Genomic DNA, 16,036 nt, shown 5'->3' on the forward strand with positions numbered 1-16,036 from the left:
CTGACGGGTGACACCAACCCTAGTTACGCCACTGCTCAGATGAATAGAAATATTAGAGGGAACGTTGGTGTGGACGTAATTTGTGAGAGACATTAAAATAATGTAGAAGTAGACATTACACTGCTAGTTTTTAGCTATTAATGGAAACTAGCGTTGAGCACTTTGCAAGCAAGTGTAAAGAAATAGAAGAATATTGTTTTGCAAGGATCTTAAATTGGACATTCACATATATTTTTCCATCTGAAAAGATAGGTAGGCACTCAGTTAGTTTTCAATGTAAGAAAACAAAATATAATATTTCTCTTCTGTTAAGAAAATTAAATTGGCAGTAACTTGACTTAGCCTCTTAACTCAGGCGTTGCTTGGTGTCAGCTGGAGGTTCCACAAGTCAACACTATTGCTTAAAAAAGATAACATTATCATAAAATTCTCAATAAGAAAAAAATATTTTTAGTTACACCAACACACACAAGATTTGAACCAGTTTTAAAAATTATTATGTGTAATCAGCAGTTATGTATTACGGATGTTTATTCAAATAAATATTATTGTGTAGTATGATACAAAATAACACATTACATAATTTCAAATCTATTTTTTGTTTGTGTTAAGTGTGATAGAAATACACAGATGTTTGAGTTGTCTTCAAGTCATGTCTATTTTTAAACTATTCAAAGTGTCAAGTAGAAAACGAGTGACTTTTCCATTCAATTAAAATAATTCGCAATTTTCACTCAGGTATTTTTTACTGATTGTTAAAAATGTGGTCTACATTGGACAAAGAGCTCTCCTCGATTCGAGACAATCTTGATATGTCTAAAAAAGTGCCTACATTCAATGATATCATGTCAGGATACCGAAAACTTTATTTTATTCGAGGGCCAGGATTGCTGATCGATATTAATCAGAGAACTAAAGATATATATCCGACATGTTTCGGAGGTGTAAGTTTGATGGTAAACAAAGCAATAAACGATGAGATGTCATACAATATTAACTTGAATCTCGACAAAGGTGAATTGAAGTATTATAAACCGTACTGCGCATACATTGGAAGAGAATCAAAGAAGTATGATTACGAGCTGAATCGTGTAGGTTTTAGCAATTTTGTATTGCAGCATGACTTTTCGAAAGAGATGAAGTGTACCATTCTAGGACACGTTCAACACATGGGCGCCGGGTCAGTGGAAGGTATAATGGATTATTACGGTCACAACTATACGGGATCCGTATCTTTGTCTAATGTAGATCTCTCCAGCGGGGAATTGTCAGCACATTTCTTGCGCGAAGTCGATTTGAAAACTGCAATCGGTACAGAATTGGCAGTTAAAATTGGAAGTTCGAAACAACCCGAACTTAGTAGATTGAATTTAGTAGGGAGATATCGCGATGTCGTTAAAAGAAGCATCGCATCTGGCTCTGTAGGTTTGCAGGGAGTACAAGTTTGCTTTTACAAACAGTACAATATGAAGTTTTGCTTCGGATCCATTGTGGACTATTGTTTTGAAACAAAAAAACCGACAGTATCAGTTGCTTGTCAATTAACTGAAAAAGAAATGACACTTCGAACTTGCGTAGACACCAATGGTATGGCCGGTGTTAATGTATCAAGAAACATATTTAAGGATAACACAGCAAACATTAATATAACTTTAAGCGGGTTAACTAACTTTTCAAATATATTTAAATTTGGAATAGGACTAGATTTAACTATGTAAACATTGTAAATACTACACAATAGCTACAATTTTAATTGTTTTAAATCATTTTTAATCATAATAATATGTTATTTATATCTTTTGTGAATATTTTATCGAATCACAGTGTGATGAACTACAATATATTAGATGTGTGATAGGTGAAATGTTATAAATAAAAGAAGTTAATATCTTTCATGGTTACATATTTATTTACACCACACCTGCCAAAATATACAATAATCAAAGGCACACAATGTTAGAAATGAATTTCATTTAGTACATAATATTATGATTAGGGTGCTGAGGATTGAATATTCACAAGTGCACTGGTGACCGAGTCAAGTAAACCAGCTTCAAAATTAATGTAAACTATACTATGTAATTATTGTTTTCAACATTCTGTAAATGAAGTTTTGTTCTCAAAATGATCCTTTATTACCATGATAAAATATTGATACATATTTCTTTATGTTTACTAATATTTTTAGTGTTTGAAAGAGAAAAGTCAAGCCAAAATATCAAATTATATACAGTTGCTATAATAATGATATTTTATATAAGTATCATGTACATTGGATCTCTAATGTTGGGGATAAGCTGTTTGAATCATATTTCATGCATAATTAGGGATGTGATGATGTGAAAATTCATTTTTTAATTATATATCACTTAATGTTACTTAACTCGTTTAATGCTCGGCACCTTAATTCTTTATACTCCAATAACAGTGAAAATATCGATGGTTGTTGATGCGAAATGTCAATGATGTTGTATGTCCAGTTTTGTATGTTTTGAGAAAATCGAATTTTAAGATTTGAGATGCATGAGAAATGGACATATGTATTGGAATGATATTCTCAAATATCCTATTTGGACGTACAATATTTTTACATCATGAATATATGATGCAGACAAACGTTTTGTGTATGTTAACTCAATTTCAACAAAAACTGGACATACAATATCTTTGTATGAAGCCATCGATATTTTTGAAAATTAATTTGAACTATTTGCTTGCAATACCAATAATTAACATATTTTTAGGAGTGCAACTCAAAGGTACAAGTCTAGTTAAAGAAACAGAATAGCCATTATTGATAGCGTGTCTCGCTCTGTCAGAGTCGATGATCGACATACATCTAGCGCCTCTTTTTTCCATCGGATGGTCAACGTGCGTCTGATCTGCGGCGTGTCCAATGCACATGTATTGTGCGACAGGTATAATCTCCGAAAAAACCTTACTTTTGGGGTAATTTAATCTGTCGGTCGAATGAAGTGAGCCATAGCAACACGGGCAGACAACAAATGTTGCGTTTTTACTAATACAGTTCTCTAAAACTAAATCTGTTGCAATACCACAAGCGTGCAAAGCCACTCCTATGTCGAAATCGCCTTTAAAAAAGTCCAAATTACATTGAAAAAAGTAGATATTAGTCAACCCTAAGCTGACTACTCTTGACTGAGCGCGATTAAGCGACTGTTCTTTATTTTCAAGCAGAATAATCGTGCATTTTGGCAAAAGGTATGCTAGTAAAATACCTAAATGTCCACTGCCACTGCAGAAGTCAATGATTCTATCACCGTTCTTGGCAAGTTGTATGGTAGCCAACGCCAAATTCTCAAGTTGCTGCGTTTTTCTCTCCATTCTCTTGTCTGGAAGATGACCACCGTAAGGATTGGCATCTGGAGGAATAGTAGTCCAATCAATTTTGGATTTGACATCAGAAATTATGTTACTTTCCAGTTTTAGTTCCAAGCCGTCAGTAATTATACTTAATGCAGCTTCCACGTCGGCTTCTTTTGTAAAAAGTCTTTTCTTGGGATTGCTTCTTTTCGGATCAGTTTTGTAAAGACTAACCTCTTTGATAATTGGCATCGTATAATGCGGTTTTGTTCCTGAAATAGTCAGTTTATTTATGGAGAGTTTTGACAATATGTTGTTCACTTCTTGGATCGATGCGAGCGACTCTACAGTTGTGAACCATTTTACAGTTTTAGGTATGTAATTAAGTAAATCTGTTAAATCCAGAATGGAAAATAATAGATAGTAGTAAGGGAATAATATAACGTCAGCCAAAGTGAGGTAAGGTCCTTCAGCAAATTTATGTTCAAGCTCCAATTCCGCAATCGGAGTGGAGCTTGTAATGTGCTTATATTTAGTGTTTGATTTCCAATTTCTTTGTTTAACTTGTGATCTACTACGTTTCAATTCTATAGTATCCGTTTCAGGTTTTGATTCATCGGTATCTCCATTGCTTAATATTTTCACTTCCACCTTATCTACAGATAAATTGGCCATATCACGGGCTAATTTATAAACATTGTGTATTCTGAGCGGTTGTCCGAGATGCTGTTCAAATCTTGCAATATTATCAGGAATTTCAAAAGACTCTTCGCATCTATTGGTATTTAAAAGAAGTTCAACAGTATCCAAAATTTCCACCTCGCAAAACTTTGTCCAGACGGATACTTCATTCGGTGCTTGTAAGCAACTACTTCGGAATCCGAGAATACCTTCCGGGTGCTCATCGTTCGGGTTGGCCGTTTTATTAAGTTTACATACATGTCTGACGACGGCACACAGTCCAGTAATCACAGTAAAATCAGATGTAATCACTGGAAGTTTGCACGATGAGACTTGCCATGGAATATCTTGCGACTTTACAAGCGGAAAAAGATTGTCTTTTAATGAGAATGATACTTGCGGTAACGTTAAGTTATTTTCCAAAATGATTTTAATACTGATGTCAGGGTGCTGACAATATTCATAAACGCACAGGACTACCAATGTTTCTAAAGGGCACTGAACCAAAATGTATCCATCCGCAATAGTACACACATCGTACACCTTTAAATAAACGATTGTCCCTGTATTCATTGTTTATTTTCTAAAAACGAGATAAATAATTACGTTCACAGAATATTAGGTTAAATTTGTTGTTGAATTGTACCATAGATAATAGTCATAGAACTGTCAAAACACGAATACACGAGTTTGAAGCGTTGCCAGTGTTGCCATTATTTGAAAGTGGAATTATAGTACAGTGCCATCAAAATTATAGTACTTCGGCAAAAAATATAGTACGCGTTGTTGAGTGACCAATAATTTTCTGCATTTTCAAAAAATTAAACGTGGGGTAATTAATGTCTTATTTTTTTTAAACAAAATATCCTTCTTCTTCTTCCACGGCGCTACATCCCGGGGTGGGATTTGGCCTCCTCCACAACCGCTCTCCACTCACTCCGGTCTCTCGCCACACTTCTCCAGTTACCGGGTCTTCCTATATGAAGCCAGTCCACTTCTACGGCGTCAGCCCATCTCCTTCTTGGACGGCCTCTGGGTCTCTTCCGTTGGGGTAGCCACTTCGTCATGATCCTAGGCGCTCTAACTTCAGGCATTCTCTCCACATGTCCCGCCCATCGTAGTCCTTAGGACTTACAGTATCTTATGATTGTTTGCTGTTCAATCAGCTCTTCCAACTCGTGGTTCTTTTTTATTCTGTAGTTCCCATTTTCCAACGTGGGTTCGAAGATTTTGCGGAGTATTTTGCGCTCGAAGACAGCTAATTTGTTTTCCTCGTTTTGAGTTAAGCACCAAGTCTCACAGCCATAAGTGACCACTGGCCTTATAATAATTGTTTTATAAATTAGAAGTTTACTTCTTCGGCCTAGAATTTTCGACCCCACCAGTCGCTTGCAGGCATGCCAGCATTTATTTCCGGAGATAAGGCGGATTTTTATCTCCTCTGCTGTCTTATTTTGGGTATTTAGGCTGGATCCGAGATACGTGAACTTGTCCACCCCTTCATATGCATGCTGTCCTATGTCTTTATTCTGCAGCGGTACCTGATCGCGTGTGTTGACCATATACTTAGTTTTTGACTGGTTTATATGCAGCCCAGCGTTTTCTGCTTTTATTTTCTTAGTAGCACCATGATCGATCATCCTCTATTTGGATCTGCTTGTAATTACTATGTCGTCAGCATAAGCGCACATCTGCGTTGTACTGTTATCTACCCATCCTCTTATGTTGGTTTCACGATCTATGGATTCCACCACAAGGTTAAACCATAGTGGATAGCGCATCCCCTTGTCTCACACCTGATTCGATTTTGAAGCTTTCAGTTTGCTCATTTTGCACAGTGACAACTGCTTGAGTATTCGTCAGTGTGGTCTTTATTAGCCTTACTAGTTTTAAGGGAATTCCCAGTATTTTTAGGCTTTGCAGCATCTTATCCCTATTCACACTGTCGAAAGCTTGTTTAAAATCAATAAACAGGTGGTGGAGTGTAAGGTTGTATTCGTGCGCTTTCTCCATAGTTTGCCTCGTGAGATGGATGTGATCTATGGTGGATCTATTTGGTCGGAAGCCGCATTGGTATTCTCCCAGGATTTACTCACCATAGATCATTAACCTGCTATACAATACAAATGAGAAAACTTTATAAGCTGTGTTTAGAATTGTGATCCCTCCGTAGTTATCGCACATTGTTTTGTCTCCCTTTTTCAGAATAGGCACGATTATACCCATCTTCCATTCCTCAGGTAGAATTTCTTTTTCCCAAATATTGAGAATTATCTTGTGGATATTTGCTTCCAGTGTTGGGCCACCACTCTTTATCAGCTCGGCTGTTATCCTGTCGGTTCCAGGTGCTTTATTGTTTTTCAGCGTTCTTAATGCTCTCCTTTCTTCAGGCAGAGTAGGCTCATTTATAAATTCCTCAGCAGTGTGGTACAATACTGCTTCCGTTTCCTCATGACCATTACTATAAGCCCGATTTAAAAGTGTTGTGAAATAGCCTTTCCATCTTTCCATAATGTCCTCTTTTTCGATCAGCATTTGTCCTTCACTATCCTTACAGGAGTTTAATCTGGGTTGATAGGATTTCGTTAGATTCCGAAGAGTCTTGTAAAATTTTCTGGGATCATTGTTTCTTCTTTGACATTCCATGTCTTGGAGTATTCTCTTGAGCATCATTCGCTTTTTATCTCGACAGAGCTTTGTTGCAGTTTGTCTCTTTTCTTTATAAGTTTCGTAATTTTGGCGCGTTTCCCATTGTAGGCATTTCTTCCTTGCTTCATTTTTTTTCAAACAGTGCTTGCCTGCAATCATCATCAAACCATCCTGCATCTATTTTTGCTTTGTTTTCCCCCATAATTTCTGTGGCACTCTTGATAATACAGTTTTTGTATTTTCCCAGTCCACATTCACATTATCGGCTATTAACGTCATTTTTAAGTTTGTTTCTATAGATTCCTGGTATTTATCCAAAATTCCTTCATCCCTCAATTTTTCAGCTTTCCATTTAGTTCTTCGCTGGCCTTCTTTTTTCAGTATTAAGGAGATTTTTTGTTTTAATTTTGCTCTCACCAGGAAGTGATCAGAATCGCAATTGGCTCATCTGCAGACGCGCACATCCTCCACTGTTATCGTTCTTCTTTTCGATATAAGAATGTGATCTATTTGGTTGCATGTATTACTTCCAGGTATTTTCCAGGTCCCTTTGTGGATATTTTTATGTTTAAACCATGTACTACTAATTATTAAATTATTTGCAGCCGCTAAAAAGCATAGACGTTCACCATTATCGCTTGTCGTTTAATGCAAACTGTGCTGCCCAGCTATTTCTTTAAATGCTTCCTCTTTTCCAATTTTTGCATTGAATGAAGTCTCCCAAGATAATTAGAGCATTATGTGGGGAGACTTTTTCGCAGGCTATCTGCAGATCTTCATAGAATCTATCCTTAATTTCCTCGGTCGCATCGTCAGTTGGGGCATAAACGTTGATGAACGTAATATTGAAAAGTGTACCTTTCAGTTTAAGTTTACGTCATAATCTCTCACTAATTGGCTCAAACCCTAGTACTGCCCTGCGGATATCAAAGCTGATTAAGAACCCAGTTCCATAGCGACCCTGCGTACCTGCAGATCCACTGTAATACAAAGTGTAGTTTATCTTGTTTATGAAACCTGCGCCCTCCCATCTTATTTCCTGCAATGCAGTCACGCTCATTTTATACTTATGCAATTCAATTGCAACCTCCTCCATCTTGCCCGGCTGCAACATAGTGCGTACGTTCCATGTGCCACATTGTATATATAATCGTTTGTCCTTAATAATTCTTTGCTTGGGTCGTTGGTTTATGGAGAGACCGGGGTCCAAGGCAGTTGTTTTGGTGTTGGGTGATTAGCCCTACGACGAACCCTCCTCCTTTATCCGGGCTTGGGACTGGCCATAGCGTAGGTAGAGTCGTTCCGTATTACTATAGGCTGAGTTAAACAAAATATCCATGAAGAGTAATTAACGTCTTGTTTTTTTAGACAAAATTCAAATGTTAAGTCAGTGGTTTCCAAACTTTATGTTAATACGCCTCCCTTTTAAAAAAATCTAATCTAAGCGCCTCCCCCCCCTTATTTCATTAAATAATACAAACACCTTTTTAAATAGTCAACAATGTACCTACCTACTTACGAATACAAAAATGAAAAAAAAAACAAGGTTTTATTACTTATATTACATTAATTTTTGACGAATGTGCTTGTTTATTAGCACATTCAATTTCAATAGTTAGTAGTCAATCCAAATTCATCTTCGTTCATTGACAAAAAAATGGATTCTATCATGGACCCCACACCCTGAAGCGGACCCACTGGGTCAGGATTTAAAATTACTCAATAGGTTAGATACAAAGCAGCCCGCAGGTGACTTTTTTTTGGTATTAATAAAATAATGTGAAAAGTGCATTAGCAAACTAACCAAGAACTCAGTAAATAGATTTTTGTTTGCTTCAATATATTTGGCGTAGAAATCATTTAAAAGTGGAAACGTAGCGGACATTTTTTTTTGTCATTTTGATTTCCTAAGCTCCAATTTTTATGAATGCCTTCACTTTGTCGTTTTAAATCAGTAAATGCATTAGTGTAGTCCAGTCAAATAGACCGGAAAAATACGTTATGGTTGCAAAAGGTCGGGTAGAAGATTTTTTTTAAATTTGTATATATGGTAATGAGTGAAAAGAAAACGAGTTTTGCCAATTCGGATGACTTCGGCGCAACTTTTGGCGGGCAAAAACCGCAAAATTTTGGTTGTTTTTTGGTTTTTCGGTTATATCTCAAAAACGGTTGGTCGTAGCAAAAATATTGTTATATACAAAATTAGAGCTTATTAGATTTCATAAAATGTTTAAATAATACGTTTTTTCTATCTCTGACCGTTTATGAGATACTTGCTGTTGAACATAGTATATCGTCGCTCTAGGATTATATTGTCCAAAGCGACAATATCTGAAATGTTCAGGAGACGAAAAACAAAGTTCATTACCTTATATTTCAATATTATTATTTTATTTTTAAATTTAATAAATACGTTGGGTAGGTAATGGTGGGTTTATTACATTCATGGAATGTGGGCCGCAGGTAATGGAGTGACTAGTTAGATAAAGTCCACTAATTTCGCTGGGTTTTTTCAGTTAATATGCTATTGATATTAAATATTTTGTTATTGTTATTTCAAATTATCCTATAATTACCTTTTATTGGTTTAATAATATCTTTCTGATTTAAAATATGGTCAGTAATATTAAAATTATTAAGAATTGAAATTATTAGGGTACCTACTTTTATAATAATAAAAGATTAGTTACCTATTAAAAAAATATTTGGGGTTTATTAATTAGTTAATTAGTTTAGGTTTACAAACTAGTCTTTATTGTCAATGGGCGCAATGTTCCAGATGGTGCGTGGGGGTGGGGGGAGGGTTAGTGGGAGTGGTAGAAAGGGCCACATTCTAATTTCTACTTTCACCAGCATTGAGACTCACAGCACCAACATTAACAATCAGTTTATTGTGGTTGACGGAGGACATCTCCTACATAAAGTAGTTTGGCCCCGAAATTCATGATTTGATGACATTGCGAAGATGTATTCGGATTATTTGACAAAACATTATAAGTTACAAATTGAAGTTGTATTTGACGGATATCCATCCAATGCTGCATCCAGTGGGACAAAGTTTGTAGAAAGATTACGCCGTATAAATTTAAAACCATGCCCTGAAATTATGTTTCAAGGAAACACTGTCAATCAGATGGACCAGGAACTTTTTTTGAGCAACGGAAGTAATAAAAATCGCTTGATAACACTACTTAAAACACATTTCTCACGGGTTGGCATAAAAGTGAACCAGACAGAAGAGGATGCCGATGTTTTAATTGTAACTACTGCCATTTCAAAAGCAAATGAATTTAAAAGCGTAGTAATAATAGGTGAAGATATTGACCTTCTTGTACTGATGTCGGCAAAAGGACAATTCTTGGACAACTTATTCTTTCGAAAACCTGGAAAGGGAAGTAAACCAGATGTGTTGTTCTCGACAAAATCGTTTAAATATGACGCACGTACCATTCTTTTCACACACGCGTTCAGTGGGTGTGATACAACATCTTCTCGTTTTGGCCATGGAAAGGTTAAATTGTGTGGTATTTTGGAGAAGAATATTCAGTTGAAGGAAGTGGTCACAGTATTCAACAATCCAGATGCCAGCACTGATGAAATAGCTGTAGCAGGAGAACAGGTACTTATGAGGTTGTACAGTGATGCCTGTAGACCTGAGGAAACACTGGACACTGCGTTATCGGCTATTCATGAAATCGGCCAAATAGATTAAATTTAATATATCAAGACTACCACCAACTCGAGACGCAGCGCGACACCATTCGCTGAGATCCTACTACCAAATACAAACTTGGCTTGGCAATGTTAAAAAAACAGAAGATTGGGGTGGCAGCGAACCAGCACTGGCCTAATACCCGTGGAGATCATTTAAGATCCAGCGCCTGAAAAAATACTGAAAGTACTTTCTTGTGCATGCAAGAAGGGGTGCAGTAAAGCATGTACCTGTGGAAAATCAGGGATGAACTGTTCGTCAATTTGCAAGAACTGCAGTGGAGTAAATTGTGAAATTGTAGCAGATATTTCTGGATTGGAGGAAGAGGACGCTGAAGAAGATAACTTTTATACTCAAGCAGAACTTCCCAATAATGAACAGGTAATGGATGATATGAAATTAATATATATATATATATATAATATCTCTCCATTCTTTTCAAATTAATGGAATATAATATATTATATAGTTTTGTAGGATAATGATTCCGACGTGGGAGCTACATTGCAAGACTTTGACGACGTAAAACCTTTGCCTACTCCACCTCACCAAAGCGGCAGAAACGGTTGAAAAATTAAGATGTTTGGTGAATATTATTATTCTGTACATATTAACATTTGTTTTGCAATCATTTCTAAAACTATGAATATACATACTTTATTTGTAAGATCTTAAGTTTAGATTAGTATTTCTTCTCATTAAAGTTTGATTTTTACTAAAACGCGTGTTTTCAACAGCAAATATCTCATAAACGGTTAAAGATAGAAAAAAACGTGTTATATAAATATTTTTATGAAATTTAATAAGCTTTAATTCTGTTTCAAACCATATTTTTCTACGACGAACCGTTTTTGAGATATAAGCGAAAAGCCAAAAAAAAACACCCAAAATTTTGCGGTTTCTTGCCCGCCAAAAAAGTTGTGCCGAAGTCATCCGAATTGGCAAAATTCGTTTTCTTGTCACTCATTACCATATATACAAATTAAAAAAAATCTTCTACCCGACCTTTTGCAACCATAAAGTACAGATTGACTGGACTAGTGGTCCTTGAATTGATTTATTCACTCAATTTTTTTTAAATTTCAACCATATAGACAACTTTAACAACAAAATTATCGTTCCTAAACCAATTTGCCTCAAATTTCAACATTATGATTAATTTATTATTTGACCCTTTTTTACGAGATAGCCATTGCGCTTCACAATAGTATAGAAGTGAGGGATGATAAAATTAGTCTCCATATTTGCAGAAAGGTTTGCAAACAACCTTTTATATGACTGTTTTTTTGTGTATTTTACAACTAGCGGCCGTTTTCTAAACTATGCATTTGCAAACTGCAAATCTATGGCCACATTAATTGTGTTAAGCTTTTCGCGCCTCCCTTTGCAACAATCCGCGCCCCCAATTTGGAAATCGCTGTGTTAAGTAATTAACGTCACCTTTTTTTTTTAGACATGGTGATTTTTTTTTGCTTCTTACGGATTATTTTGGCGTTGTTTTTCTTCTATTGGCAACTTTTTTCCGATTTCTCAAAATTATAGTATTTTGGGCTTACTAGGCGAAAATTATAGTATGAATACAATAATATAGTACGGTTAGCAACACTTTGCTTACTTTCAATATCAAGTTTACTTGCTGCTAAATTATTAAATTGGTTGATAGCTCATCTATAAAAATTTATTTTTTCTTATATTAAAACAAATACATAATCTAATATTTACAAAAACCATGATTATAATAACTTGCTATATCATGGGGGGAACGAATTGGGCATACACATATTTTTTAAATCTTGCAGTCAGTGTTGTCAATCGTACCATAATTATTATAATATTTGTACTATAATTTTCGTCTGCGTACTATGTACGATATAAAACAGGTATATATAGTACGCCCAAAATACTATAATTTTGAAAAATTCGAAAAAAATTGTCAATAGATGAAAAATATCACTAAAGTAATCTGCGATAACTTAAAAAAGCCCCTTTGCCTAAAAAAAGGTGACGTGAATAACTTTCAATTTTGAAATTTGTTTAAAAAAAATGAAACGTTAAAAATTACCTAACCATTTTTTCCATGTTAACTAAGTAGATCTACTAATATTTTCTGGTAATATACTTACTATATTTATGATTTTTTATGAAACCTATTGAAATTTCTGCGTTCCTTAAAATTTGTAAGTAAAGTGAAGTATATGAAGTCCTTGTTAATTATTTTTGAACACAATAATTAGTGTAAATAAACGAAACGTTAATAATTACCCTCCGCGGAATTTTTGGCTTAAAAAAACGAGCCGTCTCTGAAAAAATATCCCGACTGCGACACACCGTGGAATTCGTCCTTAAAAAAACGAGCCGACTGTGAAAATACGAGCAGTTTGCGGCTACTGCGGAATTCTAGCCTAAAAAACGAGCTGTCTGTGAAAAAATTTGCTGACTGTGACCGATCGCGGCAATCTCGTCAAAAAAATGAGACATTAATTACTTCTTTACGCCGATTTTTTTAGAAAACGCACAAAAGTATTGGGCATTCAACGTGTACTATATTTTTGGCCAAAATACTATAATTTTGAGGCTCTGTACTATAATTCCACTTTGAAAATGTGGCAACACTGCTTGTAGTACTAACCCGAATAAACGTCAGATAAATCTGACATCAGATGATATGTTCATAACCTAAAATTTCGCGTTCATCAAAAATAACATTACTTATTCCGAAAATGTTGGTTGGTATTGAGTTAGTTTTATTAGTATACTTTACTCTTCTGAGTTTCATCAGCGCCATATTACCAGCTGTTTTAAAACCAGTAAGTATTTCCAATAAGATTACCCAAAAAGCACCAACTGATTTGACTATAACAATATAATAGAAAATATAAATATTAAGTACTGTTGCAATTAAATTCACAAATAATATTTCTAGAAAAGACATTAGAAGGACAATCCAAGCAAACACAATATAATTAACTTACGGTCGAACACCATTTATTATTAAACTTGTTGATATCATACAAGTACCTAGTAGTGTAATGAGAGAACAGACATTGTGTGTCCTATAAATACAAAATCGAAACCGCATACGTCGTACCGTGGTTATGTGGAGGCTTATTTTGCACAAATATTATAGAAAGACCTCCAAGTGTGCTCTTGAAATAGGAGATAAAGCACAATTCTCAGCTTTGATATCATGATTCATTTTGACATCACTGACAATATATTTTTCACATACAATATTTGGACACAGAAAAGACACGGACTAAATATACACATTTGCATTATTAATTCAATATTGAAATATATTGCCTGTGCATTAAACTATCGATATAGTAACCGGGGCCCGTCTCTAAAACTTTGAGACTTAACAGCCATATCTAAATCTGCTCTCAATTTTGCCTCAAACGCCTTCAACTTCATAGGCTGATTTTCCAGTCACGCTGACCGTCGGCGCTGATGCTGCACAGCGCCAAACAATCAGTTTTATTAGGAAACGCTACATTGTAATCGCCGATCAGCGTGACTGGAAAATCAGCCTTACACATCTCTATTATTGACAGACATGTGTTATATACTGCATGAAATTATTGAATACATCTTAATAATTTTCAGCTCTGGATTTGCATTGGTGGACCGACTTCCGAAGAGAAAAATGTTGTAAGTGAAATAAGTGATTTAAAAACCCAGCAACAAGGTATATCCATGAAAGACAATTTCTCGGCATACAGCAAACTTCAACGGAAGATCAACTCATTAGAGGAGCTCCAGAAACAATTGGCACAGTCGAGGATCAACGGCAACCTCAAATTGAAACTCTTCATAACGTACGGTCTGCAGTCTGCGGTCGGAGCAGTCATGTTGATCTCGTCGATATGGTACCGAAATGTACCCTTGGTAGTTTTGGATCAGAGTTTGTTCCCATACCAAAGCTTCTTTAGCTACCCGAGTAATATTCCCAGTGCCATTACTCCACACGCGTGGGTTATCATTTCAAGAATATCGATGCGAACTATATGTAGTTCTTAAGACATTGTACTATATTATATTTTACAAACTAAATGCAATTATTTTAAGCATATACTTTCCTTTGCTTTGCACATATAATTAAAATTGCTAACTGTGGCCGATTCTCCAATATTTTTATCCAACTATCAAAAAAATCATATTTATAAATTTATCTGCGTTTTCCGAAATTTTGTTTTTCTGAAACACCTGTGGCCATTTGTTCTTTAGTTGTTGATCGATAGATAAAAATAGTAAAATTATGCAGTTGGTGATTGATGTTTTGCTTCAGAAAGTATGGGCAAACATTTTTTTAAAATTAGTTACACGATTATTGTAGGATGTGACATCTCATTTTATTTTCTAAAATAATAATATTGTTTTGGATGGAGATATCAAAGCTTAGGCCAGAGGATAGCAAAATCGTACAACAGTCGTAGTCTTTGGCCCAAAAAGTCAGTTTGCAACCCAGTTGCTAAATTCGTTACAATTCTCTTATGGTGCTAAATATTTACGTCCGTTCCGTCGTGGAGCTGAAAATCAAAACCAATTGTGTCTACCGAACTTTGTTAGAGAAATCAACAATTTCGGTAGATTAGAAGCAAAATTGTCGGTAATGTTCAATTTAGATGTTGTCGAAGAAAATACATTATTGTACTCTTATGAATATGCCAAATAACATTATGATACATAGTTAAAATACTACAGAATTTATTTTTAATTTTTCATGGTGATTTGAATATTTTTTTTAAGTATGTTTATTTATTTAGATGATTAATATTATGGCGATTAACAACCGCACTTTTGCAACTTGCAGCTTTTCTAATGAATTTTACTGATACCTAAAATTATAAAATAAATTTTGGTTTATTAAGCAACACAGAGAGTGCATATAATCAATAAAGAGGAATGTGCTTAGTAAAACTGATTGTATTATCTTGTGAAGTATCAATTATGAAGAATCAGTATAAATTTGTTAATAATACATACCTTCAGCCACTCATTGATTCACTTAAGAAATATTACTTCACCAATGTACTCATAATACTTTAATAAATTATTAGGAAAATTATCATAAACAAAATTTGTAATCATATCTGTACAGTTAATAATAATGTATCAATTTCTTGTTATGAAAGAATTGTGAATTTTAGTAATTTTTCTTCTGGTGATTGTCATTAGTCATAAATAGGATTATTATGCATATTATGTATTTATTATGTTAAACATATTTTCTGTCAATTCTTTGATTTGCCACCCTTTGACAGTATGCAACACACATAGGTACTTCATATATTTCAACATTAGATTCAGTTTATGCAACTGAATTAAATATATTATAGTTTTAATAGTAAAAATTAGGTATTATGTATTTTCCCACCCCTTGAATCCTGCCACCCAGGTAGGTGCTGTGCCGTGCACCCCCAATACCCCCTTTTGGCGCGTTCCTGTGTCTGGTGCATGTCTATGGCTGCGGTTATACAGTGTAATTGGAAACTGCGCTACAGCTTCTTTAAAGAACATGAATATATTACATATTACAACAGTTTCCTTTCTTTTAATTTGACATTTCAATAAATATGATATTATTACTGCGCGTATTTTAATTGCATTATTATGATTGTGAAAGGGTTTGATGAAACTTATGATTAAGATAAATAAAACGAATTTTCT

General features: G+C 34.9%; 3 protein-coding genes across 3 annotated transcripts; 2 read left to right on the forward strand and 1 right to left on the reverse strand.

Annotated features, from left to right (window-relative positions):
- The first annotated feature begins 445 nt into the window (after window positions 1–445).
- On the forward strand, window positions 446–1,878 carry LOC147068306 (mitochondrial import receptor subunit TOM40 homolog 1-like). The gene has a single exon (XM_085953289.1). It carries the CDS (start codon window positions 762–764, stop codon window positions 1,716–1,718), a length of 957 nt encoding a protein of 318 aa, XP_085809415.1. The 5' UTR covers window positions 446–761; the 3' UTR covers window positions 1,719–1,878.
- A 464-nt stretch (window positions 1,879–2,342) lies between these two features.
- LOC147068307 (glutathione S-transferase C-terminal domain-containing protein homolog) lies at window positions 2,343–4,667 on the reverse strand. The gene has a single exon (XM_085953287.1). It carries the CDS (start codon window positions 4,576–4,578, stop codon window positions 2,707–2,709), a length of 1,872 nt encoding a protein of 623 aa, XP_085809413.1. The 5' UTR covers window positions 4,579–4,667; the 3' UTR covers window positions 2,343–2,706.
- Window positions 4,668–13,008: 8,341 nt separating this feature from the next.
- On the forward strand, window positions 13,009–16,036 carry LOC147068308 (guided entry of tail-anchored proteins factor 1). The gene is made up of 2 exons (XM_085952889.1): window positions 13,009–13,173; window positions 13,973–16,036. Exons 1-2 carry the CDS (start codon window positions 13,087–13,089, stop codon window positions 14,384–14,386), a joined length of 501 nt encoding a protein of 166 aa, XP_085809015.1. The 5' UTR covers window positions 13,009–13,086; the 3' UTR covers window positions 14,387–16,036.

The sequence above is a fragment of the Rhyacophila brunnea genome, unplaced genomic scaffold, assembly GCF_057557595.1.
Source record: "Rhyacophila brunnea isolate RB1 unplaced genomic scaffold, BYU_Rbru_1.0 scaffold_3, whole genome shotgun sequence".
NCBI classification, from domain to species: Eukaryota; Metazoa; Arthropoda; class Insecta; order Trichoptera; family Rhyacophilidae; genus Rhyacophila; species Rhyacophila brunnea.

Coding starts and splice junctions, on each gene's coding strand:
- LOC147068307 (XM_085953287.1), bottom strand. CDS start 4,578: ATGAATACAGGGACAATCGTTTATTTAAAGGTGTACGATGTGTGTACT.
- LOC147068306 (XM_085953289.1), top strand. CDS start 762: ATGTGGTCTACATTGGACAAAGAGCTCTCCTCGATTCGAGACAATCTT.
- LOC147068308 (XM_085952889.1), top strand. CDS start 13,087: ATGTTGGTTGGTATTGAGTTAGTTTTATTAGTATACTTTACTCTTCTG. Junction 13,174..13,972: donor TACCAGCTGTTTTAAAACCA/GTAAGTATTTCC, acceptor AATAATTTTCAG/CTCTGGATTTGCATTGGTGG.